The sequence below is a fragment of the Fundulus heteroclitus genome, chromosome 23, assembly GCF_011125445.2.
Source record: "Fundulus heteroclitus isolate FHET01 chromosome 23, MU-UCD_Fhet_4.1, whole genome shotgun sequence".
NCBI classification, from domain to species: Eukaryota; Metazoa; Chordata; class Actinopteri; order Cyprinodontiformes; family Fundulidae; genus Fundulus; species Fundulus heteroclitus.
This window is the reverse complement of record NC_046383.1, coordinates 20,333,402-20,357,606: the sequence shown is the minus strand read 5'-3', so window position 1 is coordinate 20,357,606 and position 24,205 is coordinate 20,333,402. Positions and strand designations below refer to the sequence as shown.

At 42.4% G+C, this 24,205-nt stretch overlaps 6 protein-coding genes across 9 annotated transcripts in view; all 6 read left to right on the top strand.

Moving 5' to 3' along the window:
* LOC105932655 (protocadherin gamma-C5) overlaps nt 1-24,205 on the top strand; it is a 61,442-nt gene that overhangs the window by 13,068 nt on the left and 24,169 nt on the right. The window contains exon 1 of one of the 4 annotated variants that reach the window (XM_036127501.1): nt 5,591-8,244. The exons of 2 other annotated variants lie outside the window; for them this stretch is intronic. In XM_036127501.1, coding sequence (XP_035983394.1) covers nt 5,791-8,244 — 2,454 coding nt within the window. In that variant the 5' untranslated portion in view covers nt 5,591-5,790. Of the gene's footprint in view, nt 1-5,590; nt 8,245-24,205 lie in introns of those variants that run through there. One more of the 4 variants, XM_036127507.1, reaches the window with a different exon arrangement.
* On the top strand, nt 1,692-4,356 carry pcdh1g22 (protocadherin 1 gamma 22). The gene has a single exon (XM_036127513.1). The coding sequence runs from the start codon at nt 1,845-1,847 to the stop codon at nt 4,320-4,322; it is 2,478 nt and encodes an 825-aa protein (XP_035983406.1). The 5' UTR covers nt 1,692-1,844; the 3' UTR covers nt 4,323-4,356.
* On the top strand, nt 8,367-12,171 carry LOC118557455 (protocadherin gamma-C5-like). Its single transcript, XM_036127514.1, has one exon. The coding sequence runs from the start codon at nt 9,253-9,255 to the stop codon at nt 11,713-11,715; it is 2,463 nt and encodes an 820-aa protein (XP_035983407.1). The 5' UTR covers nt 8,367-9,252; the 3' UTR covers nt 11,716-12,171.
* On the top strand, nt 13,973-16,655 carry LOC118557453 (protocadherin gamma-C5-like). Its single transcript, XM_036127512.1, has one exon. It carries the CDS (start codon nt 14,157-14,159, stop codon nt 16,638-16,640), a length of 2,484 nt encoding a protein of 827 aa, XP_035983405.1. The 5' UTR covers nt 13,973-14,156; the 3' UTR covers nt 16,641-16,655.
* On the top strand, nt 17,918-20,607 carry LOC118557452 (protocadherin gamma-C5-like). Its single transcript, XM_036127511.1, has one exon. The coding sequence runs from the start codon at nt 18,100-18,102 to the stop codon at nt 20,590-20,592; it is 2,493 nt and encodes an 830-aa protein (XP_035983404.1). The 5' UTR covers nt 17,918-18,099; the 3' UTR covers nt 20,593-20,607.
* Nucleotides 21,278-24,039, top strand: LOC118557451 (protocadherin gamma-C5-like). Its single transcript, XM_036127510.1, has one exon. It carries the CDS (start codon nt 21,454-21,456, stop codon nt 24,022-24,024), a length of 2,571 nt encoding a protein of 856 aa, XP_035983403.1. The 5' UTR covers nt 21,278-21,453; the 3' UTR covers nt 24,025-24,039.

The following is a 24,205-nucleotide window of genomic DNA, read 5'->3' as shown; positions in this document are numbered from 1 at the left end:
TGAATGTGTGCTTCACTGTGTTAACCAGAAATCAATAACAGCAGATGTTGATTTTGTAAATGCTTTTCATATTCTCCTGTTGCCATTAAAATTCTGCTTTTTCATAAGCCAAGCAAACTATTAAAAAATCAGACTGGCTCCATATCCTCTGAAAAAGCAATAAGTACATTTTAAACGATTAAAAAGCACAATAAACAACTACTGACTTTATTATTTAGGCCACATCAATACCATTATCGAACATCTCCAACAGACTATCAGAGCAGTAACATTGTGTTGCATAATTTGCATAGAAGTTTAACTGCAGCTCAAATTATATTTTTATGTCCACTTATGTTTGTGCGTGTTTATGTGTGTCTGTGGCAAGAAAATAACATGTGTTTGTAATGAATAACACTATTAAATAAAAATAATATTAGAGCTCCCGGTTTTGCTGTTGTGTGTTGCTGAGGGGAAAAAAAGAAAACGAAGTGAGTTGTGTGGTCTTCCTGGTTGCCTGCAGAGACAGACTATTCAGGGCGGCTGCCTCTGCAGCAGCTTGCAGCAGCATCGCTTCACCGCCTGTGTGGCGCTGTCCACACAGGCTGTGGTGCTGAAATCCACCCAGGCACTCCCCTCCATCCTTCTCCTTTTCTCTCACACGCAACTCTCCACATCTCCCTCTGCCGCTCACCCCGCTCTGCAGAATCTATCCAGAAGACTTACCAAATGGTTACTGTGATGGTCGTTTTTAAACCAGTTTCCAAATTAAGCAGTATATATACGCTGTGTTTGTTTGATTAATTTAGGGGCATTGAACAAGGTTATTGTTTTAAGAGGTACAGCCTCTGTGGTCACGGGGTGGGGCAAAAATATTCATGTTGAATGGAGAGTGGAACGAAATAAAAGTATATAAATATATATCCACTAAAAAAGGTCATCTCCTAAAATAAATATATACAGAACCTTCTTTGCCTCTGATTGTATGTTTTTTTTTTTTTAAAGAACGGTCTAGGCAGCCTTCATGTGTCTTCTGCATCCGTGTGTGTATGCCTGTGTGTGAGACACAGAGACAGAGAGAGAGGGAGAGAGAGAGGGGCAGAGCAGCATCATACGCCTTCCTGCATCATGTGCGCTCCCCCTCCCTTTTCACTTGCCCTACAGACCTCCATACGGGCATTTTACGTCAGCCGCTGTCACAGTTTCTTTTTTTTTTTTCTTTTTTTTTTTTTTTTTGGTGTAAGATGTACGGAGGGCTGCTCGAACGTCATCACGCATATAGACTGCACTGGCACTGTGTCACCACAGGAGGGCAACGAAGTGCCTTGTCTTCTACTAAGGCGTTTGCAAGCATGCAGGTGCACACAACAAAGAGGAAAGAGGAATTAGAGAAAATTTTGTTGATTAATACGCATTGAGCAACTGCATATATAATATTTAATCAATGCATCATCTTTTTTGAAGCTTTAAAAATTGAAAATTACTTTCATTTATACTACATTCATTTTATAAAATAGATATAATGCAGAAACTGATGAATAACTATTATTAAAATTATTTTGTATAATAGATTATAATGAATTAATTTAGTTCAGTGCTGTTTGATCTGTGATCATGCATCATTTTTGTGTGGACTTGATTGGTGGAAATGCCTCTGATCTGTGCACCAATGATATGACGAGCTGTACAAAGAGATCTACTCTGTCTCAGCGAGTAGCGTCAGCTTAGAAGCATTACAATGTCCTACACAGGAGGAGGCAGATGGAGACACGGAGCATGATTTTTGCTGCTATATTCCAAGCTTCATCTATTTTGGATTACAAACCGTATCTTCAGTTAAGAGGTTGGGACTGGTGTGGAACATTATGGAGTATTTGGGACGTGGAATAATGTGGAAAAGGCTGCCGGCATGGCAGGTGCTTTTGTGGTGGCATCATTTCTATCTTTTGTGGAGTACAATAGACGCACAGACTCACTACAGCATCCCGGAGGAGCTGAAACAGGGATCTGTGGTTGGAAATATAGCAAAAGATTTGGGTTTGCTTGTGCCTGAACTGCATCGCCGCAAACTGCGGATAACCTCAGAGGCTGGTAAGCAGTATTTTAATGTAGACTTGGGGAAGGGAGAGCTGCTGGTGACCGACAGGATAGACAGGGAGGAACTGTGTGGACAAAGACCATCCTGTTTATTGCCTTTGGAACTGGTTATAGATAACCCACTGCAGGTGCACAGAGTTGAAATTGAAATACAGGACACAAATGATCATTCTCCTAGTTTCCAAACTAAAGAAAAGGTGGTGAAAATTGCAGAGTTGGTAAATCCAGGTGCACGGTTTCCTTTAGAGAGTGCAAATGACCCTGATGTTGGCTCCAATTCTGTACGCACATATATAATAAACAAAAATGAGCATTTCAAGTTAACAATTAAAAATCTGAAAGATGGGAGAAAAATTCCTGAACTGGTGCTTGAAAAACCTCTTGATAGAGAAATGCAGGCTGTACACAAACTAGTCCTCACAGCTGTGGATGGCGGAGATCCGGTGCGCTCAGGGACATCAGAAATTACAGTTATAGTCCTCGATATTAACGATAATGCCCCACAGTTTGAAAGACAAGTATATGAAGCAAATGTGAGCGAAAGGGCTACATCTGGAACTGAAATCTTACAGGTTAAAGCTACAGATGCAGATGAGGGACTGAATGGAGAAATTGAATATGTTTTTGCAGAGCAAACTCCAGATCTTATTTTAGCATTATTTGACATCAACCAGTCTACTGGAACTATTATTGTAAAAGGGGTTTTAGACCATGAATCAAACTCTTTACACAGATTCGATATCACAGCAAAAGACAAAGGAAATCCTGAGATGGATGGGCATTGCAGCATGGAAATTAAAATAGCTGACATTAATGATAATAATCCAGAAATAGTTGTTACGTCTTTGACAACACCTGTTCCTGAAGATTCTGCAATTGGAACTGTCATTGCAATTATAAGCACGAGAGACCCAGATTCAGGTGATAATGGTAGGGTTACATTAACCGTGTCACCCAAATCCCCGTTTAAATTAAACCCGTCGATCTCCAAACATTATTCATTAGTCACAAATGGACCACTTGACCGAGAAACAAACGGCCAGTACAGTGTTAAACTAACTGCCACTGATTCTGGAAAACCGCCGTTAAAGAGTGAGAAAACAATAGTTGTTGAACTGTTAGACGTAAATGACAATCCACCACTTTTCTCACAACGTTCCTATGCAGTTTATGTTAAAGAAAATAATGCTCCAGGGATTATTTTGTGCTCAGTGTCAGCTTCTGATCTGGATTCTGGTGAAAACGCAAAGATCTCTTACTCCATACTGGACTCTAAAGTGCAGGACGTGTCTGTCTCATCTTATGTTTACATTAACTCAGATAACGGGAGCATCTACAGCATGCACTCCTTTGACTATGAGAAGCTGAAGGTGTTTCAGATTCAGGTTCAGGCAAAGGACCAGGGCTCTCCGCCTCTCAGCAGCAACGCTACTGTCCATGTTTTTATCCTGGACCAGAACGATAATGCCCCCGCTGTTATTTACCCCTCCTCCGCTGCACTGGGATCCCTCTCTCATCAGAGGATGCCCCGCTCTGCTAAAGCGGGCCACCTGGTTACCAAGGTGACTGCTGTGGATGCTGACTCGGGCCATAACGCCTGGATCTCCTACAGACTGGCGGAGGCCACAGACGTCTCTCTGTTCACAGTCAATCAGTACACAGGGGAGGTGAGGACTAAACGCTCTGTGTCCGAGCAGGACGACTCCTCTCAGAGGCTGCTGATAGAGATCAAGGACGACGGGGAACCAGTTCAGTCCGCCACCGCCACAGTGTCCATCCTGCTGGAGGACGCTCTCCATGAGCCCATCTTAGACCTCCGACACAAAGTGTCCGAGCCCAGCAGGAAAACCGGCAGAATCACCCTTTATTTGATTCTGTCTCTGGCCTCCGTGTCCGTGCTGTCTCTGGTGACTTTTCTCATCTTAGCGGTGAAATGCATCAGGACCAGCAGAAGCAGCGGGAGCTGCTGCATGAGACGGAGCGACTGTGATGATTACAAGAACCCCAACAGGAACCTGCAGATTCAGCTCAACACAGATGGACCTATAAAGTACGTGGAGGTCCTGGGAGGAGACATGATGTCTCAGAGCCAGTCCTTCAGGTCCTGCATGTCTCCAATGTCAGAGTACAGTGATTTCACTTTGATCAAACCCAGCAGCACCACAGACTTTAAAGAAGTCATCAGTGTTCTGGATGCGTCTTTACCCGACAGCACCTGGACCTTTGAGAGCCAGCAGGTAAGCTAATAACATCTCAATTCAACACTGATTTATGTTAATGAAAAAATATATATATATATTAACTATTCAAATATTTCATCTACTAAATAGTCCAATGTTAGTTAATATAAAAATACTTTTGCTTAAATGAGACCCAAGTGCATGAAAAAAAAATGGTACGAGAATGGCAGGGGTGGCCAACCAGTTCAGCTTTAAGAGAGAATAAAATCCAGCAGCATTGTAATAAGCTGAACAACAAAATGTCCACATGTTCCTAATAAATCAAATGCCTTGTAATATAAACCTAGATGTTTTTAAAGTATTTTAATATCAGATTTTTTAATTTTTTAATTTACTCGTTGAAACTGAAAACAGCTGAAGCCACAAAATGTCAGGCAGTGCACTGTGTCTCGAATTTAAGACAAGCCGCGCCCCCTGCTCGTGCTGATCCATCTGAATACTTGCTCCCGCACAGATAAAAGAATAATGCGATTAATAAACAACCAGCCTTACTGTGACCTTAATTGTGACTCAGCCAGAAGTTAATATTTGTTTCCAAATGAATAAAAACGCAAAATGAAATACCCCACAAACTACAGTTATATGAGAACCTTGACAAATCGGTGAAGTCGCTACGAACCGCAGAGGAAAGGGAGAAGAGCCGCATGCTGTGCATTTTCCCCTCCTGCTGCAGAGATTATGAGGACTGTTGATCTCAATGTTTACGAAAGTTAAGCATTATAACACATGGTTTTAGCAAGCTATTTTATTTAGATGAATTAAAGTTAAACGAAATAAGACAAATGTTTATCTCTACAGTAAATCGCTCAAGCTGAGGCCTAAACATACACGTTCATTCTATGTAAAATATTATAAGCCAATTTTAAATATTAGATGATGTTTTTCAACTTGATATCATGTTTTTTTTTTTGCGCTGCAAAGGATAAAACTATGTTTTTAAGGCTTGATCCTGTCAATGAATATATTTTTTGAGCTCAAGACAACACGGTGGACAGCAACTCAGAGGAAAGCAGATTTTAACAGGCTTCTTTTTCCCCCTTTCGATTTTTTTTATTAATTTATTAATTTATTTATAATTATTGGGGACTGTCATGTCATAAATACATATATTTTGTCTAAAATAATCCACATGAGCATCTTGGGCCTTACATTGTGGCTTTAAGAGCGCCGAGCAGATTCCTTTCTATTGGATTACATGTCTTGACGTTGTAACCAATAGGATTCAGAATTGTACAAAGCAATCTAGTCCCTGCCCCCTTTCAGCTTCTGTGCTCATACACTCACAATGCGGAGTGCCAGACGAAAGAAGGGGATGAGATTTATCTTGCAATATGAGGATTTTATATTTGGGCCTAAATTCACGCACAACGACATGTGATAAAATATCCGCGGAGAATAAAACGTGAGAAGATGGCTGGAGGATTGTTTCTGTACACAAAATCGACTGGGAAAAATATATTATAACGTACTAAGGATGACAAAGAGGAATGGATACCGAGACTGGAGATGGTTGGTCCTTTGGTGGCATAATTTCTTCATCTTGTGGAATATGATAGAAGCACAGACCCGTTACAGCATCCAGGAGGAGCTGAAACGGGGATCGGTGGTCGGGAACCTTGCTAAAGATTTGGGTCTATCATTAACTGAGATTTTCGACCGTAAACTGAGCGTCGCCTCGGAGGCTGGTAAGCAATATTTCACTGTAGATGCGGGGAAGGGCGAGCTGGTTGTGAATGACAGAATAGACAGAGAGGCTTTATGTGGACAAAGCGCCAGCTGCGTGCTACCTCTGCAGGTCGTCATCGAAGACCCGCTGCAGCTTTTCCGCGTGGAAGTGGAAATTCAAGACATCAATGATAATTCTCCCAGATTCCCGTCCAAGGATATTACGCTGGAAATTGCAGAATCCACGGCGACCGGGGTTCGGTTTCCATTAGAGAGCGCATTGGATCCCGATGTCGGCAGTAATTCTTTGAAGTCATACAAACTGAGTAAAGACGAGTGTTTCGCTGTGAGAGTAAAGGACGTTGCTGGTGAGAGGAAGGTCCCTGAATTAGTCCTAACAAAACCTTTAGACAGAGAGAAAAATGTTGTTCACACGCTTCTTTTGACAGCTCTGGACGGAGGTAACCCCGTGAGATCAGGAACGGCTGAGATAACTATTACAGTTCTGGACATTAATGATAATATTCCCGCTTTTGACAAATCTTTATATAAAGTATCAGTTGCCGAAAATGCTTCTGAGGGTGCATTGATTGTGCAAACAAAAGCGGCAGACATAGACGAGGGTCAAAACGGAGAGATTGAATATTCATTTGGATCGCACACCCCCGACTCTGTTCTCTCTATTTTTAATATTGACTCCACTTCAGGAAGAATAACTCTCAAAGGAAAGTTAGATTTTGAAACCACTACAAATTATGAATTGGATGTCAGTGCGAAAGATAAAGGCAGCCCGAGAATGGAGGGACACTGCATTGTGCATGTTGAGGTTTTAGATGTAAACGACAATGCCCCAGAAATAATTCTCACTTCTCGACCAAAGCCCGTAAGTGAAAATTCACCTAACGGCACCGTAGTCGCATTGATCAGCGCCAGGGACCTTGATACCGGTGATAACGGGAAAGTAAAGTTACACATCCCTAAAAAAAGCAATTTTGCGCTGAAACCCTCATTTTCACAAAATTATGCGCTAGTTACCAATACTATTTTAGATCGAGAAAACGTTTCGGTTTATAATGTTGAAATAACAGCTACTGATTCAGGCTCCCCTCCGCTGTCCAGTAAGAAAACTATTCATGTCAGCATCACTGATGTAAATGACAATCCTCCTATTTTTACTCAGCCCTCCTATATTGTATATTTAAAAGAGAATGGGGTTCCAGGATCTATACTTTATTCAGTATCAGCCTCTGATCTGGATTCTGGTGAAAACGCAAAGCTCTCTTACTCCATACTGGACTCTAAAGTGCAGGACGTGTCTGTCTCATCTTATGTTTACATTAACTCAGATAACGGGAGCATCTACAGCATGCACTCCTTTGACTATGAGAAGCTGAAGGTGTTTCAGATTCAGGTTCAGGCAAAGGACCAGGGCTCTCCGCCTCTCAGCAGCAACGCTACTGTCCATGTTTTTATCCTGGACCAGAACGATAATGCCCCCGCTGTTATCTACCCCTCCTCCGCTGCACTGGGATCCCTCTCTCATCAGAGGATGCCCCGCTCTGCTAAAGCGGGCCACCTGGTTACCAAGGTGACTGCCGTGGATGCTGACTCGGGTCATAACGCCTGGATCTCCTACAGACTGGCGGAGGCCACAGACGCCTCTCTGTTCACCGTCAATCAGTACACAGGGGAGGTGAGGACTAAACGCGTTGTGTCCGAGCAGGACGACTCCTCTCAGAGGCTGCTGATAGAGATCAAGGATGATGGAGAACCGGTTCAGTCCGCCACCGCCACAGTGTCCATCCTGCTGGAGGACGCTCTCCATGAGCCCATCTTAGACCACCGACACAAAGTGTCCGAGCCCAGCAGGAAAACCGGCAGAATCGCCCTTTATTTGATTCTGTCTCTGGCCTCCGTGTCCGTGCTGTCTCTGGTGACTTTTCTCATCTTAGCGGTGAAATGCATCAGGACCAGCAGAGGCAGCGGGAGCTGCTGCATGAGACGGAGCGACTGTGATGATTACAAGAACCCCAACAGGAACCTGCAGATCCAGCTCAACACAGATGGACCTATAAAGTACGTGGAGGTCCTGGGAGGAGACATGATGTCTCAGAGCCAGTCCTTCAGGTCCTGCATGTCTCCAATGTCAGAGTACAGTGATTTCACTTTGATCAAACCCAGCAGCACCACAGACTTTAAAGAAGTCATCAGTGTTCTGGATGCGTCTTTACCCGACAGCACCTGGACCTTTGAGAGCCAACAGGTGAGCACAGAACCATATTAAAGCTAATTTAGACTGCTTCAAGTAAAAATTGTGCTGCATAACCCAGAAAGTATAATCAAATGGATCTCGGCATACATACATACATGCATACATACATACATACAAGGTGAAATATCTACTTTTTGGATGTAATTTTTCCATTGCAAAATGTAAAAAATGTTGAGCGCATTTCCGGATATAGTGTTTCAGCACTTAGGAGTTGGACAGCAATGCTCTACAACACACTGATATTTGAAAATAAGTCTTTTGGATGGGCTTTAGAGAAACAGACGATGAAGCAAACTGTCTGTCTGTCGGATCTTGTTCTTTACCCATGATACTCCATGTAGACGTTATTGTTTAAATATTTGTTCATACATTTTCAAAACAAAAGAGCTGTCATATTTGCAAAAAATTTTTTTTAAAGGATTAACACTTGCTTTATCAGCTAACATATATCTGTATTCAAGCATGCTGATCGGCACCATAATATAGGAAAGTGCTGATGCTGTGTTTGTTTTAAACAATTAAAATTATTTATTTACTAAAACTGAGAAGAAAGAGGGATTTTCTTTGTCAGAATGTGTTATATTTCGTTTTGTGCGTATTTGATTTATCGGTATAATGCTGTCTCAGCTCTGTTTGGTCTAATTGAAGCAGCCCATTTGAAAGCTCAGTTAGGCAGTGCATGCTGTCGCTTTAAATGGCTCGATCTGACAGCTTCTCATTGGCTGTTGGAAAGGGATGGTGAGGACCAATAGGATTTTGAACAGTACAAAGCGATATAGTCCCTGCCCCCACGCAGACAGCGCGGTAACAGAGCGAATTGAGCTCAGCGAGAGAGAGCAATAAACAGATATTTTATCCAGTTTAACATGGTATTCATCTTAAAATCACGATCAGAAGGTGGATTATATTGTAAAGGGAGAAGCATTTTCTTCAAACATGGAGTGAAGGTTGCTGTTAACCGGACTTTGATGAAAATCAACGTCATTTAGTGAATCAAGGATGACAAAGAAAAAAGGATATCGGGACTGGAAATGGCTGGCTCTTTGGTGGCATCATTTTTCCCTTTTTTGGATTACAATAGACGCACAGAATCGTTACAGCATCCCAGAGGAACTAAAGCAGGGATCGATGGTTGGAAATCTTGCCAAAGATCTAGGGTTGGGATTATCAGACATTTTTGACCGTAAAATGCGCCTCGCCTCTGATGCTGGCGAGCGGTATTTCAGCGTGGATGTGGGGAAGGGCGAGCTGGTGGTGAACGACAGAATAGACAGAGAAGCTTTATGCGGACAAAGCGCCAGCTGCGTGCTTCCTCTGCAAGTAGTTGTCGAAAATCCCCTTCAGTCTCACCGAATTGAAGTGGAAATAAGAGACATCAATGACAATTCTCCGAGTTTTCCTACGCAGGAAATCAACCTTAAAATACCCGAATCTGTTGTCGTCGGGAAACGCTTTCCTTTAGAAAGCGCAGAGGACTCTGATGTTGGAAGCAATTCAATAAAATCATACACTCTGAGCAAAAACGATTATTTTTCTCTAAAGTTTAAAGAAACAAAGAATGGTAATGCTGTCCCAGAATTAGTGTTAGAGAAGCCATTAGACAGAGAAAAGAATGCTTTACATCAGGTGTTACTGACGGCATTAGATGGAGGAGCTCCTGCTAGATCAGGAACATGTAAAATTGTAATTACAGTTCTTGATGCTAACGATAATTTTCCAGTTTTCAGCGAAAATGAATACAAGGTTTCCTTAAAGGAGAACAGCACAGAAGGGACGTTTGTTATAAAATTGGCGGCCACTGATGCTGACGATGGTCTTAATAGTGAAGTAAAATATGTATTTGGTTCTCGTACTCCTGAGTTTGTCACATCAACATTTGAAATCAATGATAAAAGTGGGGAAATGGTGTTAAGGGGGCCTTTAGATTATGAGACAACTAAATCCTACCTTATTGATATAACAGCTAAAGATAAGGGAACACCAGAGATGGAAGGACACTGTCGAGTGCAGGTTGATATAGAGGATGTAAATGATAATGCTCCAGAGATTGTGCTCACTTCTAAGCCCAGTCCCGTGCGTGAGGACGCACCCAGTGGAACAGTTGTAGCTTTGATCAGTGCACGCGACAGTGACTCGGGTGAAAATGGGAAAGTGGTGTTACATCTTCCAAAAAGTCTTCCTTTCACCCTGAAACCATCATTTTCTAATAACTATGAACTGCTGACAAACGGTCCTCTAGACCGAGAGAAAACCTTACAGTATGATATTGAAGTAAGAGCTTTTGATTCAGGTTCTCCTCGCCTTTCAAGTAGCAAAATTATAGCTGTCAGCATCACTGATGTAAATGACAACCCTCCTATTTTTACTCAGCCCTCCTATAATGTATATTTAAAAGAGAATGGTGTTCCAGGATCTATACTTTATTCAGTATCAGCCTCTGATCTGGATTCTGGTGAAAATGCAAAGCTCTCTTACTCCATACTGGACTCTAAAGTGCAGGACGTGTCTGTCTCATCTTATGTTTACATTAACTCAGATAACGGGAGCATCTACAGCATGCACTCCTTTGACTATGAGAAGCTGAAGGTGTTTCAGATTCAGGTTCAGGCAAAGGACCAGGGCTCTCCGCCTCTCAGCAGCAACACTACTGTCCATGTTTTTATCCTGGACCAGAACGATAATGCCCCCGCTGTGATTTACCCCTCCTCCGCTGCACTGGGCTCCTTCTCTCATCAGAGGATGCCCCGCTCTGCTAAAGCGGGCCACCTGGTTACTAAGGTGACTGCCGTGGATGCTGACTCGGGCCATAACGCCTGGATCTCCTACAGACTGGCGGAGGCCACAGACGCCTCTCTGTTCACCGTCAATCAGTACACAGGGGAGGTGAGGACTAAACGCTCTGTGTCCGAGCAGGACGACTCCTCTCAGAGGCTGCTGATAGAGATCAAGGACGACGGGGAACCGGTTCAGTCCGCCACCGCCACGGTGTCCATCCTGCTGGAGGACGCTCTCCATGAGCCCATCTTAGACCTCCGACACAAAGTGCCCGAGCCCAGCAGGAAAACCGGCAGAATCACTCTTTATTTGATTCTGTCTCTGGCCTCCGTGTCCGTGCTGTCTCTGGTGACTTTTCTCATCTTAGCGGTGAAATGCATCAGGACCAGCAGAGGCAGCGGGAGCTGCTGCATGAGACGGAGCAACTGTGATGATTACAAGAACCCCAACAGGAACCTGCAGATCCAGCTCAACACAGATGGACCTATAAAGTACGTGGAGGTCCTGGGAGGAGACATGATGTCTCAGAGCCAGTCCTTCAGGTCCTGCATGTCTCCAATGTCAGAGTACAGTGATTTCACTTTGATCAAACCCAGCAGCACCACAGACTTTAAAGAAGTCATCAGTGTTCTGGATGCGTCTTTACCCGACAGCACCTGGACCTTTGAGAGCCAGCAGGTGAGCTAAAAGTGAACATGTTATATTCAAGACTGTTTGAGTGCTGGATTTGTACCGTTTCACTGCCATATTCATGTTTTTAATAAATCTGAATAATATAATGGAAATTTCATCTCTTTTAGATTATTTTGTTAAATAAAACTTAACATAAAAACTTTGATGAAAAACATTATCTAGAAAATATTACAATGATGGATTAATGCCGGTTTCTGTTTTTAACCTATAGTGGTTTTTAAGGTTTGTTTTGTTTTTGTTTTTTGCATTAAGAATTCCTTCATTGTCCCGCAATGGGATAATTAGGGTGCGACAGGAGCAAACACACAGACGGTTACAAACGATTATTAGCAATAAGGAAAAAAATGAGAAGAAGCAAAAGAGCAAACCAGACTGATCTAAAGTTAGCTCTAAATAAACACCACTAGTACAAGATAACGGTAAAAAAAAAAAAAAAAAAAAAAAAAAAAACAACAATTTGACAGTGGAAAAAAACTCTAGCCAATTTACATAACACACAGTAATAGAATATACAATATTTACTTAACATATGATAATATAATATGCAATATGCGAGTCCAAGTTACGTTAGCATTTGGGAACAGTGTAAACATTTAATGGATGGATCAGAACCTGTGCAACGATTAGTATGATGTAAACATTTATGATGTCTGGGAGCAGCCAAGATTTTAAAGTCTGACTGCAACCGTGAGGAATGATATGGGGAAACGCTGCTTAGAGCATCTGGGATGCAGCATTCTGTCACTGAAAGAGCTCTCCAGCTCTACAACAGCTCCATGCATCGGGTGGGAGACATTGTCCAGTGAAGTGATTTTCCTTACTGTCCTTCTGGCTCCCACCCCCTGCACTGGGTCCAAAGGGTATCCCAGGACAGAGCTGGCTCTCCTAATGAGCTTATCCAGCCTCTTGCTCTCAGCTACAAATGACCTGCTGCTGCTCTAAGAAACCACAGTAATGGAAGATGGCTGATGCCACCACAGAGTCAAAGTAGGTATCCAGGAGCGCCCCTGCACTCTAAAAGACCTTAGCCTCTTTAGCAGATAGAGTCTTCTCTTCACATTTCCATGCAACAGAACGCAATTTTATAACATTTGTAACTGAAATAATGTGATAACTAATCAATTAAAATAATTTTATTTTCTGAATGATTTAAGTTTAGATTCCCAAAAACAATTTACACTGCATGTCTTTTATTCAACTTTTTGTTTATCAAAAATATTTCTGGACATGTAAGAAGCATCACATACATATCTTTATAAAACCACTAACAAGAATGAGAAGCACGTCTTAAAAACATAGATAAAAACAACTAACAAGAACATCACTCCTAAAGGCATCTTCCTCAAAATGCAAGTTTAATTTAAAATATACAAAAAGTGAAACAATAATTAACCAGAAAACATGAATACACGATAGTTGTGTCAAAATACATAAAAAGATTAAATACATACGAATTTTGTTTTAAAAATAAAGGTTACATAATTGTTTTAATATAATCAAACAGTTCACGTCATTGACCATATATCTCATCTTCTCTTTTCTTGCACGTGTGCTGCGTGCAAGAACAGAAAACACCGGGTGACTGCTTAAAATGAGAACACACATGAAGCTTGTAATAATTGTATTTTGTTTCTTAACACATCTTAAATAGGGTGTTATTGCGCTAAAACACCAAATGAAATTGCAGCATTTAAGGTCACTTAAAACTGCCCCTGTCTCACTGAAAAAACATGTAAAACCCACATTGATCCACAGGCGTACATGTAGTATTATTATTTATCTGTTTCAGTCCTACGTTTTATTTGGGCAATTCGTTCCCATAGGCTTATTACTTGGTCACATGACTATCAAGCGACGCCCAGCGAAGAAAAGACAACCCAAATACTAGGTTTCCCCCCTCTGGGCCAACGTGGTTACCACACGTTTCTCAGCGAGACTGATAAATAAGACGAATCATAAAATGCGGTGTGAAATAAACCACAGGGTTTGGTAATAATGTAAAAAAATAAAACGCATGGAGGTTGCAATTTAATTTTACTTAATTTGATTTGATCGTATTTTGCAAATCGGTTTTGTGTTTTACTGAGCAGGAAACGGCTTGTATGTTGTAAAATGCTCCACTTAGTCTTGGTGCATCTGTCCACATCGCATTGGGTGTCGTTGTGAATATACTCTTCCAATAGCATCGTGTGTTGTACAAAGAGATCTACTCTCTCCCTCATCCATTCTGTGCAATGGAGCCAGTGCGCTGCTTTGAGCATAAACGGAGAGGAGGGTGCCTTTGCGCCATCAAACTGGATACTAATCATACGCCTCACGATGCATATGGTCGGGTTTCTTTGGAGCTCGGCTGTGTCGCCGTTAGTGGATTTTAACATGGACCCGTTTATTTTATAATATTTCGATGGGGATAAACGTGCTTTGAAGGAGCGAGGATGACAAAGACAATGGGACACCGAGACTGGAGGTGGCAGGCGCTTTGGTGGCATCATTTCTTTCTCTTGTGGAATATAATACACGGACAGACTCGTTACAGCATCCCAGAGGAGCTGGAGCGAGGCTCGCTGGTGGGAAATCTTGCCAAAGACCTCGGTTTGGGATTATCAGACATTTTCGACCGTAAACTGCGGGTCGCCTCTGAGGCTGGTGAGCGGTATTTCAGCGTGGATGCGGGGAAGGGCGAGCTGGTGGTGAATGACAGGATAGATAGAGAGGCTTTATGCGGACAAAGCGCCAGCTGCGTGCTACCTCTGCAGGTTGTGGCAGAAAACCCGCTGCAGCTTCACAGGATAGAGGTGGAAATAAGAGACGTGAATGACAACTCGCCCACTTTTCTAAAAAGCGATCATGTGATAGAAATATCCGAATCTACCGTTGCAGGCGTTCGTTTTCCCTTAGAGATGGCGGAAGATCCCGATGTTGGGAATAACGGATTAAAGACGTACAGACTAAGCAAAGATGATTGTTTTATCCTAAAGGTTAAAGAAATCGAAAATGGAAGAAAAATCCCTGAATTGGTATTAAATAAATCATTAGACCGAGAGAAAAGAGCATCGCATAGTTTAGTTCTTACTGCTATGGATGGGGGAAATCCCGTGAAGACCGGGATTTCAAAGATAACAATAAATGTTCTTGATATCAATGACAATGTTCCGCAGTTTGAAAAAAACTTTTATAAAATTGCTATTCAAGAAAACAGTGCAAACGGTTCATTTGTTATTACGACCAAAGCAACGGACATGGATGAGGGTCTAAATGGAGAAATTGAATATTGTTTTGGTGTGCACACACCCCCCTCAGTTCTGTCATTATTTCATATAGATGCTGCAGCTGGAGACATATATCTGAAACAGTCGTTAGACTTTGAAACTCAAGCATCCTATCGAATAGACGTCAGTGCAAAAGACAAAGGCTTTCCTAAAATGGAAGGCCACTGCACTGTGCAGGTGGATGTGTTAGACGTAAACGATAACGCTCCAGAAATTTTGCTCACTTCTAAATCCGCATCAGTGCCAGAGGACTCAAGCAGTGGAACAGTGGTGGCTTTGCTCAGCATACGTGATCTTGATTCTGGCGATAACGCTAAAGTAAGCCTGCAGCTTCCAAAAGGTTCACCCTTTAGTCTGAAACCTTCTTTTTCTAATAATTATGCAATGGTTACAAACGGTCCATTAGACAGAGAGAGAATCTCTGAGTTTAAGATTGAAATAACTGCTACAGATTCAGGATCTCCTCCTCTCTCTAGTACCAGGATTATTCCAGTGAGCATCACAGATATAAATGACAGTCCACCTTACTTCAGTCAGCCCTCCTATAATGTATATCTAAAAGAAAATATGGTTCCAGGATCTATACTTTATTCAGTATCAGCCTCTGATCTGGATTCTGGTGAAAATGCAAAGCTCTCTTACTCCATACTGGACTCTAAAGTGCAGGACGTGTCTGTCTCATCTTATGTTTACATTAACTCAGATAACGGGAGCATCTACAGCATGCACTCCTTTGACTATGAGAAGCTGAAGGTGTTTCAGATTCAGGTTCAGGCAAAGGACCAGGGCTCTCCGCCTCTCAGCAGCAGCGCCACTGTCCATGTTTTTATCCTGGACCAGAACGATAATGCCCCCGCTGTTATTTACCCCTCCTCCGCTGCACTGGGCTCCCTCTCTCATCAGAGGATGCCCCGCTCTGCTAAAGCGGGCCACCTGGTTACCAAGGTGACTGCCGTGGATGCTGACTCGGGCCATAACGCCTGGATCTCCTACAGACTGGCGGAGGCCACAGACGCCTCTCTGTTCACAGTCAATCAGTACACAGGGGAGGTGAGGACTAAACGCGCTGTGTCCGAGCAGGACGACTCCTCTCAGAGGTTGCTGATAGAGATCAAGGACGACGGGGAACCGGTTCAGTCCGCCACCGCCACAGTGTCCATCCTGCTGGAAGATGCTCTCCATGAGCCCATCTTAGACCACCGACACAAAGTGCCCGAGCCCAGCAGGAAAACCGGCAGAATCACCCTTTATTTGATTCTGTCTCTGGCCTCCGTGTCCGTGCTGTCTCTGGTGACTTTTCTCATCTTAGCGGTGAAATGCATCAGGACCAGCAGAGGCAGTGGGAGCTGCTGCATGAGACGGAGCGACTGTGATGATTACAAGAACCCCAACAGGAACCTGCAGATCCAGCTCAACACAGATGGACCTATAAAGTACGTGGAGGTCCTGGGAGGAGACATGATGTCTCAGAGCCAGTCCTTCAGGTCCTGCATGTCTCCAATGTCAGAGTACAGTGATTTCACTTTGATCAAACCCAGCAGCACCACAGACTTTAAAGAAGTCATCAGTGTTCTGGATGCGTCTTTACCCGACAGCACCTGGACCTTTGAGAGCCAGCAGGTGAGCTATAAGCGTAGCATTTTCAAATAAGTTTAAAGATTGTGTCAAAAAAGCTAAATGACTGACATGATTGGATGCTTTGGCTACTAATAATCATGTTTGTTTTGCCTGCTTCACACTTTAATTAAATCCAAATACATTAAAATCTTGTACCAGTCCAAGCTCCTTTTTACATGGACAAAAATGATCGGAATAAAGGGCCGGTCGGAATAAAAATGCATCATGTAAACAAACCAATCGGAATATTATGATTGGATTAAACACAATTGGAATTAAATAAATCCGAATGAGTGGGGTGGTTTATGCCCTTTAATAATCCAATCAACGTGCATGTAAATATTTATCAATCTCAAATTATTACAGGTGTGGCAAATTGACTCAAGTGCGCATGTGTGCCCGACGGAAGCGTGACATATTTATGCGTTGGCGAGTGGCTGAAATAGGTCTGGAAACAAAACTGTCGGGGCTCCCGATATAAGCTTTCTGTTGGAAAAAAAATAAAAGTGCTCAAAATTGTTATTTACTCAGTAACTTTTCAAACGTAATTAGAACCTGGTCCAAGTACAGCCTGGGCGCTCGGAAGACAAACAAACTAGTGTAATACTGCTGTGTTTACCACTTTTGTAGTTTACCAAAGACAGAACTACTTATTCTTCTTCTCTGGGTTTTTTAGGGGAATTTTATACGCGTGCACGTCAGAGTGGTTCTATTCGAAATAAAGCCAGGTGCATATACACGCACATTATGATCGGATTAATTCATTGTGTGCCCATATAAACGGTACAATCTGATTGTTTAATGCTGGACAGGACAAGTGAATACAATTTAATCAGATAGTGAAATGTTGTTCAAGTAAACATGGATGTGATTGCAAAGTCTGTTTTGAACTTTTTTTTTTTAAAACACAGAGTTGTTAACCAGTGTTTGTAAAATTATATAAAGAAAAGACAAAGAAAAAAACATTCTATTTTGATGTTTGTCAAAACTATAATACTTATTTATTTCATACTGTAGTAAACCCTAATCACTAATGCATCTCTGTAAAATTCTGATTGTATATTTCTAGCTAATTTGAATGTTAAAGTGTCAGCAAAATAACTCTAAAATTTGAGGATTTGTGCTTGTGTTAAAACCTGGCATCTCTACAACGCTGCGCGGAGTTCAGCACAGCTGTGTCTTTATAAGCTCCGCCCAGAGCACTTCCTATTGGATGACGGTAAGTATACGGTGCTCCAATAGCAGACGGGAAAGTACAAAGAGATCTACCCCCCTCCCCGAGAAGCTGCTGCACCACAACCCGTTAACAACACAATGAGTTAGATCGCGGTGTGACGTGCTTATACCTCGGAGCATGAATAAAAATGTATTTAACCTCTAGGCATGGACGAACAAGCTTTTTCTTTTTTGAATATTTTATTTGATTCGACCTTGAGCTGGATTAGTACCTCGATCTTTATAATGGGGAATACCACGACCTGACGGACCGGGGATGACAAAGAAAATGGGATACGGAGGCTGGAGACGGCAGGCGCTCTGGTGGCATCATTTATTTCTCCTGTGGAGTACAATAGAAGCACAGACCCGTTACAGCATCCCAGAGGAACTAAAACCAGGTTCTGTGGTTGGAAATCTTGCCAAAGATTTGGGTTTGTCATTATCAGACATTTTTGACCGTAAGCTGCGGGTTGCCTCTGAGGGTGGGGAGCAGTATTTCAGCGTGGATCCCGGGAAGGGTGAGCTGGTGGTGAATGACAGAATAGACAGAGAGGCTCTTTGTGGACAAAGCGCCAGCTGTGTGTTACCTTTACAAATTGTTATTGAAAACCCCTTACATTTACACCGACTTGAGGTAGAAATTAAAGACATAAATGATAATTCTCCAATATTTCATGCAAAAGAGCAATCTATAAAGATTGCTGAATCGGCAGCAGTGGGAACTCGCTTTGCTTTGGAGAATGCAGAAGACTTAGATGTTGGAAGTAATTCTGTTAAAACCTACAGCTTAACAAGAAACGAATGTTTTACGCTGAAAATGAAGGAAGTGGAAGATGGCAGAGCAGTGCCTGAGTTGGTGTTGGAAAAGCCTCTTGATCGAGAGAAGAAAGCAGTTCACCAGCTGAAATTGACAGCAGTTGATGGGGGAAATCCAGCCCTGTCGGGTACCTCTCAAATCACAATTATTGTGCTTGATATTAATGATAATTTTCCAGTGTTTGAAAACAACCTTTATAAAGTTTCTTTACAAGAAAATGCTGTAAAGGATACCTCTATAATTAAAATCACTGCAACTGATGCTGATGAGGGACTTAATGGAGAAATTGAATATTCTTTTGGTTCAAGGACGCCAGAGTCCGTGTTATCAATATTTGAAATCAAATCATCATCTGGAGAAATATATTTGAAAGGAGACTTGGATTATGAAAAATTCACCTCCTATAAAATTGAAATATCAGCTAAAGACAAGGGAGTACCTGAAATGGAGAGTCATTGCCGTTTGCAGGTAGATGTTTTAGATATGAATGACAACGCACCAGAAATTGTTCTCACCTCTGAACCTCAGCCGGTGCGGGAAGATGCACCAAGTGGCACAGTGGTTGCTTTGCTTAATGCACGTGATGCAGATTCGGGTAATAATAGTAAAGTTACACTGCACTTAAACAAAGGCTCCCCTTTTACTCTTAAACCTTCATTTTCTAATAATTATGCATTGATTACCAGCCTCCCTTTGGACAGGGAAAAATTCTCAGAATATAATATTGAGATAAGAGCTACTGATGCGGGTTCTCCTCCGCTTTCCAGTAAAAAAGTTATACCAGTAGTAATCAGTGATGTAAATGACAATCCTCCTATTTTTACTCAGCCCTCCTATAATGTATATTTAAAAGAGAATGGGGTTCCAGGATCTATACTTTATTCAGTATCAGCTTCTGATCTGGATTCTGGTGAAAATGCAAAGCTCTATTACTCCATACTGGACTCCAAAGTGCAGGACGTGTCTGTCTCATCTTATGTTTACATTAACTCAGATAACGGGAGCATCTACAGCATGCACTCCTTTGACTATGAGAAGCTGAAGGTGTTTCAGATTCAGGTTCAGGCAAAGGACCAGGGCTCTCCGCCTCTCAGCAGCAACACTACTGTCCATGTTTTTATCCTGGACCAGAACGATAATGCCCCCACTGTTATTTACCCCTCCTCTGCTGCACTGGGATCCCTCTCTCATCAGAGGATGCCCCGCTCTGCTAAAGCAGGCCACCTGGTTACCAAGGTGACCGCCGTGGATGCTGACTCGGGTCATAACGCCTGGATCTCCTACAGACTGGCGGAGGCCACAGACGCCTCTCTGTTCACAGTCAATCAGTACACAGGGGAGGTGAGGACTAAACGCTCTGTGTCCGAGCAGGATGACTCCTCTCAGAGGCTGCTGATAGAGATCAAGGACGACGGGGAACCGGTTCAGTCCGCCACCGCCACTGTGTCCATCCTGCTGGAGGACGCTCTCCATGAGCCCATCTTAGACCTCCGACACAAAGTGCCCGAGCCCAGCAGGAAAACCGGCAGAATCACCCTTTATTTGATTCTGTCTCTGGCCTCCGTGTCCGTGCTGTCTCTGGTGACTTTTCTCATCTTAGCGGTGAAATGCATCAGGACCAGCAGAGGCAGCGGGAGCTGCTGCATGAGACGGAGCGACTGTGATGATTACAAGAACCCCAACAGGAACCTGCAGATCCAGCTCAACACAGATGGACCTATAAAGTACGTGGAGGTCCTGGGAGGAGACATGATGTCTCAGAGCCAGTCCTTCAGGTCCTGCATGTCTCCAATGTCAGAGTACAGTGATTTCACTTTGATCAAACCCAGCAGCACCACAGACTTTAAAGAAGTCATCAGTGTTCTGGATGCGTCTTTACCCGACAGCACCTGGACCTTTGAGAGCCAGCAGGTGAGCCCAAAGAACATAAATCTTTGGATATTAGAATGACTGTTTTATGCACCTTGTTGTTCTTTTTTTCTCTCTTTTTTTTTTTTGTTTTTTGCTTTGCTTCAAATACTGAGGTTAAAACAATCAGTTACTTGCTTGTTCCATGTTGTTTTTTTTTCTGTGCCGTTCCTCTTGCATCTTAGGACAATTTGGAATGTCATTTGGTCGGTCTTTGTACAAAGGTTTCTAGTATACAAGTTCTCTTTTCCCTTAAGATATTGTCATGTAATTTAAATATTGTCTTTACACTTGAATGGATTGTATCATTTTTCATCACCACAGTGCTGGACAGTGACAACGTTACCATTGTTTCTGATAACCTCATCAGCCAAAAAATATATATATTTTTGTAATTAAGAGAATATAAGTATTAGTGTCATGCTGCTATAACGTGCACGATTGATTTCCTTATGTGTTTGTATTTGTTTACTTTTTTTAAATAACAACTTCTTTATATATCTGTAGAATTTTGTTCATTACCAGTAAGTGCAGGAAAAAATCATTTCACCATCTACAACTGCTTTGAGCTTAATTCTGTTCAGAGCATCTGTGTCTTTAAATTAAATCCACACTGCCTTTCTTACTGGCTGGCAGAAATCTATGCTGAGCACCAATGAAACAGAGAGCTGTACAGAGAGATCTAGTCCCTCCCCCATGCAGCCACACAGTCACAAGTACTCCCGCTGCAAGCAGATGGAAGAAAAGGATGGGTGCTACAAATAGAGAATCACATTTTAAAAATGCACATTTTGGTTCGACTTCGTTTTGAGATCATGCTTTGGATTCGTTCTTTTCTACCATGGGAGATATAGATCATCTTTTTTGATTACTTCACTGAGAAATCATTTTTGAGAATCCGGGATGACAAAGACAATAGGATACAGAGACTGGAGATGGCAGGCGCTCTGGTGGCATCATTTATTTCTCCTGTGGAGTACAATAGAAGCACAGACCCGTTACAGCATCCCAGAGGAACTAAAACCAGGTTCTGTGGTTGGAAATCTTGCCAAAGATTTGGGTTTGTCATTATCAGACATTTTTGACCGTAAGCTGCGGGTTGCCTCTGAGGGTGGGGAGCAGTATTTCAGCGTGGATCCCGGGAAGGGAGAGCTGGTGGTGAATGACAGAATAGACAGAGAGGTTCTTTGTGGACAAAGCGCCAGCTGTGTGTTACCTTTACAAATTGTTATTGAAAATCCTTTACATTTACATCGACTTGAGGTAGAAATTAAAGACATAAATGATAATTCTCCAATATTTCATACAAAAGATTTGTCATTGAAAATTGCAGAATCGGCAGCAGTGGGAACGCGCTTTCTTTTGGCAAGTGCAGAGGATTTAGACTTTGGGGTTAATTCTGTAAAGTCTTACACATTAACAAGAAATGAATGCTTTACATTAAAAATGAAAGATGTTAATGGTGGCAGAGTAGTCCCTGAGTTGGTGTTAGAAAAGCCTCTTGATCGAGAGAAGAAAGCAGTTCACCAGCTGAAATTGACAGCAGTAGATGGGGGAAATCCAGCCCTGTCGGGTACCTCTCAAATCACAATTATTGTGCTTGATAATAATGATAATTTTCCAGTGTTTGAAAATAATATTTTTACAGTTTCTTTACAGGAAAATTCTGTAAAGGATAGTTTGATCATTAAAATCACTGCAACTGATGCTGATGAGGGACTTAATGGAGAAATTGAATATTCTTTTGGTTCAAGGACGCCAGAGTCCGTGTTATCAGTATTTGAAATCAAATCATCAACTGGAGAAATATATTTGAAAGGAGACTTGGATTATGAAAAATTCACCTCCTATAAAATAGAAATATCAGCTAAAGACAAAGGGGTTCCAGAAATGGAGACTTACTGTCACTTACAAGTAGATGTTTTAGATATGAATGACAACGCACCAGAAATTGTTCTCACCTCTGAACCTCAGCCGGTGCGAGAAGATGCACCAAGTGGCACAGTGGTTGCTTTGCTTAATGCACGTGATGCAGATTCTGGTAATAATAGTAAAGTTACACTGCACTTAAACAAAGGCTCCCCTTTTACTCTTAAACCTTCATTTTCTAATAATTATGCATTGGTTACCAGCCTCCCTTTGGACAGGGAAAAATTCTCAGAATATAATATTGAGATAAGAGCTACTGATGCGGGTTCTCCTCCGCTTTCCAGTAAAAAAGTTATACCAGTAGTGATCAGTGATGTGAATGACAACCCTCCTATTTTTACTCAGCCCTCCTATAATGTATATTTAAAAGAGAATGGTGTTCCAGGATCTATACTTTACTCAGTATCAGCCTCTGATCTGGATTCTGGTGAAAATGCAAAGATCTCTTACTCCATACTGGACTCTAAAGTGCAGGACGTGTCTGTCTCATCTTATGTTTACATTAACTCAGATAACGGGAGCATCTACAGCATGCACTCCTTTGACTATGAGAAGCTGAAGGTGTTTCAGATTCAGGTTCAGGCAAAGGACCAGGGCTCTCCGCCTCTCAGCAGCAACGCTACTGTCCATGTTTTTATCCTGGACCAGAACGATAATGCCCCCGCTGTTATTTACCCCTCCTCCGCTGCACTGGGATCCCTCTCTCATCAGAGGATGCCCCGCTCTGCTAAAGCAGGCCACCTGGTTACTAAGGTGACCGCCGTGGATGCTGACTCGGGCCATAACGCCTGGATCTCCTACAGACTGACGGAGGCCACAGACGTCTCTCTGTTCACAGTCAATCAGTACACAGGGGAGGTGAGGACTAAACGCTCTGTGTCCGATCAGGACGACTCCTCTCAGAGGCTGCTGATAGAGATCAAGGACGACGGGGAACCGGTTCAGTCCGCCACCGCCACAGTGTCCATCCTGCTGGAGGACGCTCTCCATGAGCCCATCTTAGACCACCGACACAAAGTGCCCGAGCCCAGCAGGAAAACCGGCAGAATCACCCTTTATTTGATTCTGTCTCTGGCCTCCGTGTCCGTGCTGTCTCTGGTGACTTTTCTCATCTTAGCGGTGAAATGCATCAGGACCAGCAGAGGCAGCGGGAGCTGCTGCATGAGACGGAGCGACTGTGATGATTACAAGAACCCCAACAGGAACCTGCAGATCCAGCTCAACACAGATGGACCTATAAAGTATGTGGAGGTCCTGGGAGGAGACATGATGTCTCAGAGCCAGTCCTTCAGGTCCTGCATGTCTCCAATGTCAGAGTACAGTGATTTCACTTTGATCAAACCCAGCAGCACCACAGACTTTAAAGAAGTCATCAGTGTTCTGGATGCGTCTTTACCCGACAGCACCTGGACCTTTGAGAGCCAGCAGGTGAGCCAAAGAACTTTTGAAAGAAATTTTGCAGATTTCACGAGCAGTAAAAACATTGGGAATTTTTATAATTTGTTTCCAGGAAATGAAAACTGTTCAAATAATGTTGAAATGTAAACTTTCAAGGTTCAAGGCACCTTTATTATCTCCATGGAACAATTCATCTTCAAGCAGGCAGTAATATGAAAAAAGAATACCCTCTGTTTCTGAAATCTTTATGTTTTTATTTATGTATTCATTGATATTTTGTTTTGTGTCTCCTGTCATCTGAACCAGCTAAAAACGCTAATTATATTCG

Excerpts from the sequence above, each read along its gene's own strand:
- pcdh1g22 (XM_036127513.1), top strand. The coding sequence starts at position 1,845 with ATGGAGTATTTGGGACGTGGAATAATGTGGAAAAGGCTGCCGGCATGG.
- LOC118557455 (XM_036127514.1), top strand. The coding sequence starts at position 9,253 with ATGACAAAGAAAAAAGGATATCGGGACTGGAAATGGCTGGCTCTTTGG.
- LOC118557453 (XM_036127512.1), top strand. The coding sequence starts at position 14,157 with ATGACAAAGACAATGGGACACCGAGACTGGAGGTGGCAGGCGCTTTGG.
- LOC118557452 (XM_036127511.1), top strand. The coding sequence starts at position 18,100 with ATGACAAAGAAAATGGGATACGGAGGCTGGAGACGGCAGGCGCTCTGG.
- LOC118557451 (XM_036127510.1), top strand. The coding sequence starts at position 21,454 with ATGACAAAGACAATAGGATACAGAGACTGGAGATGGCAGGCGCTCTGG.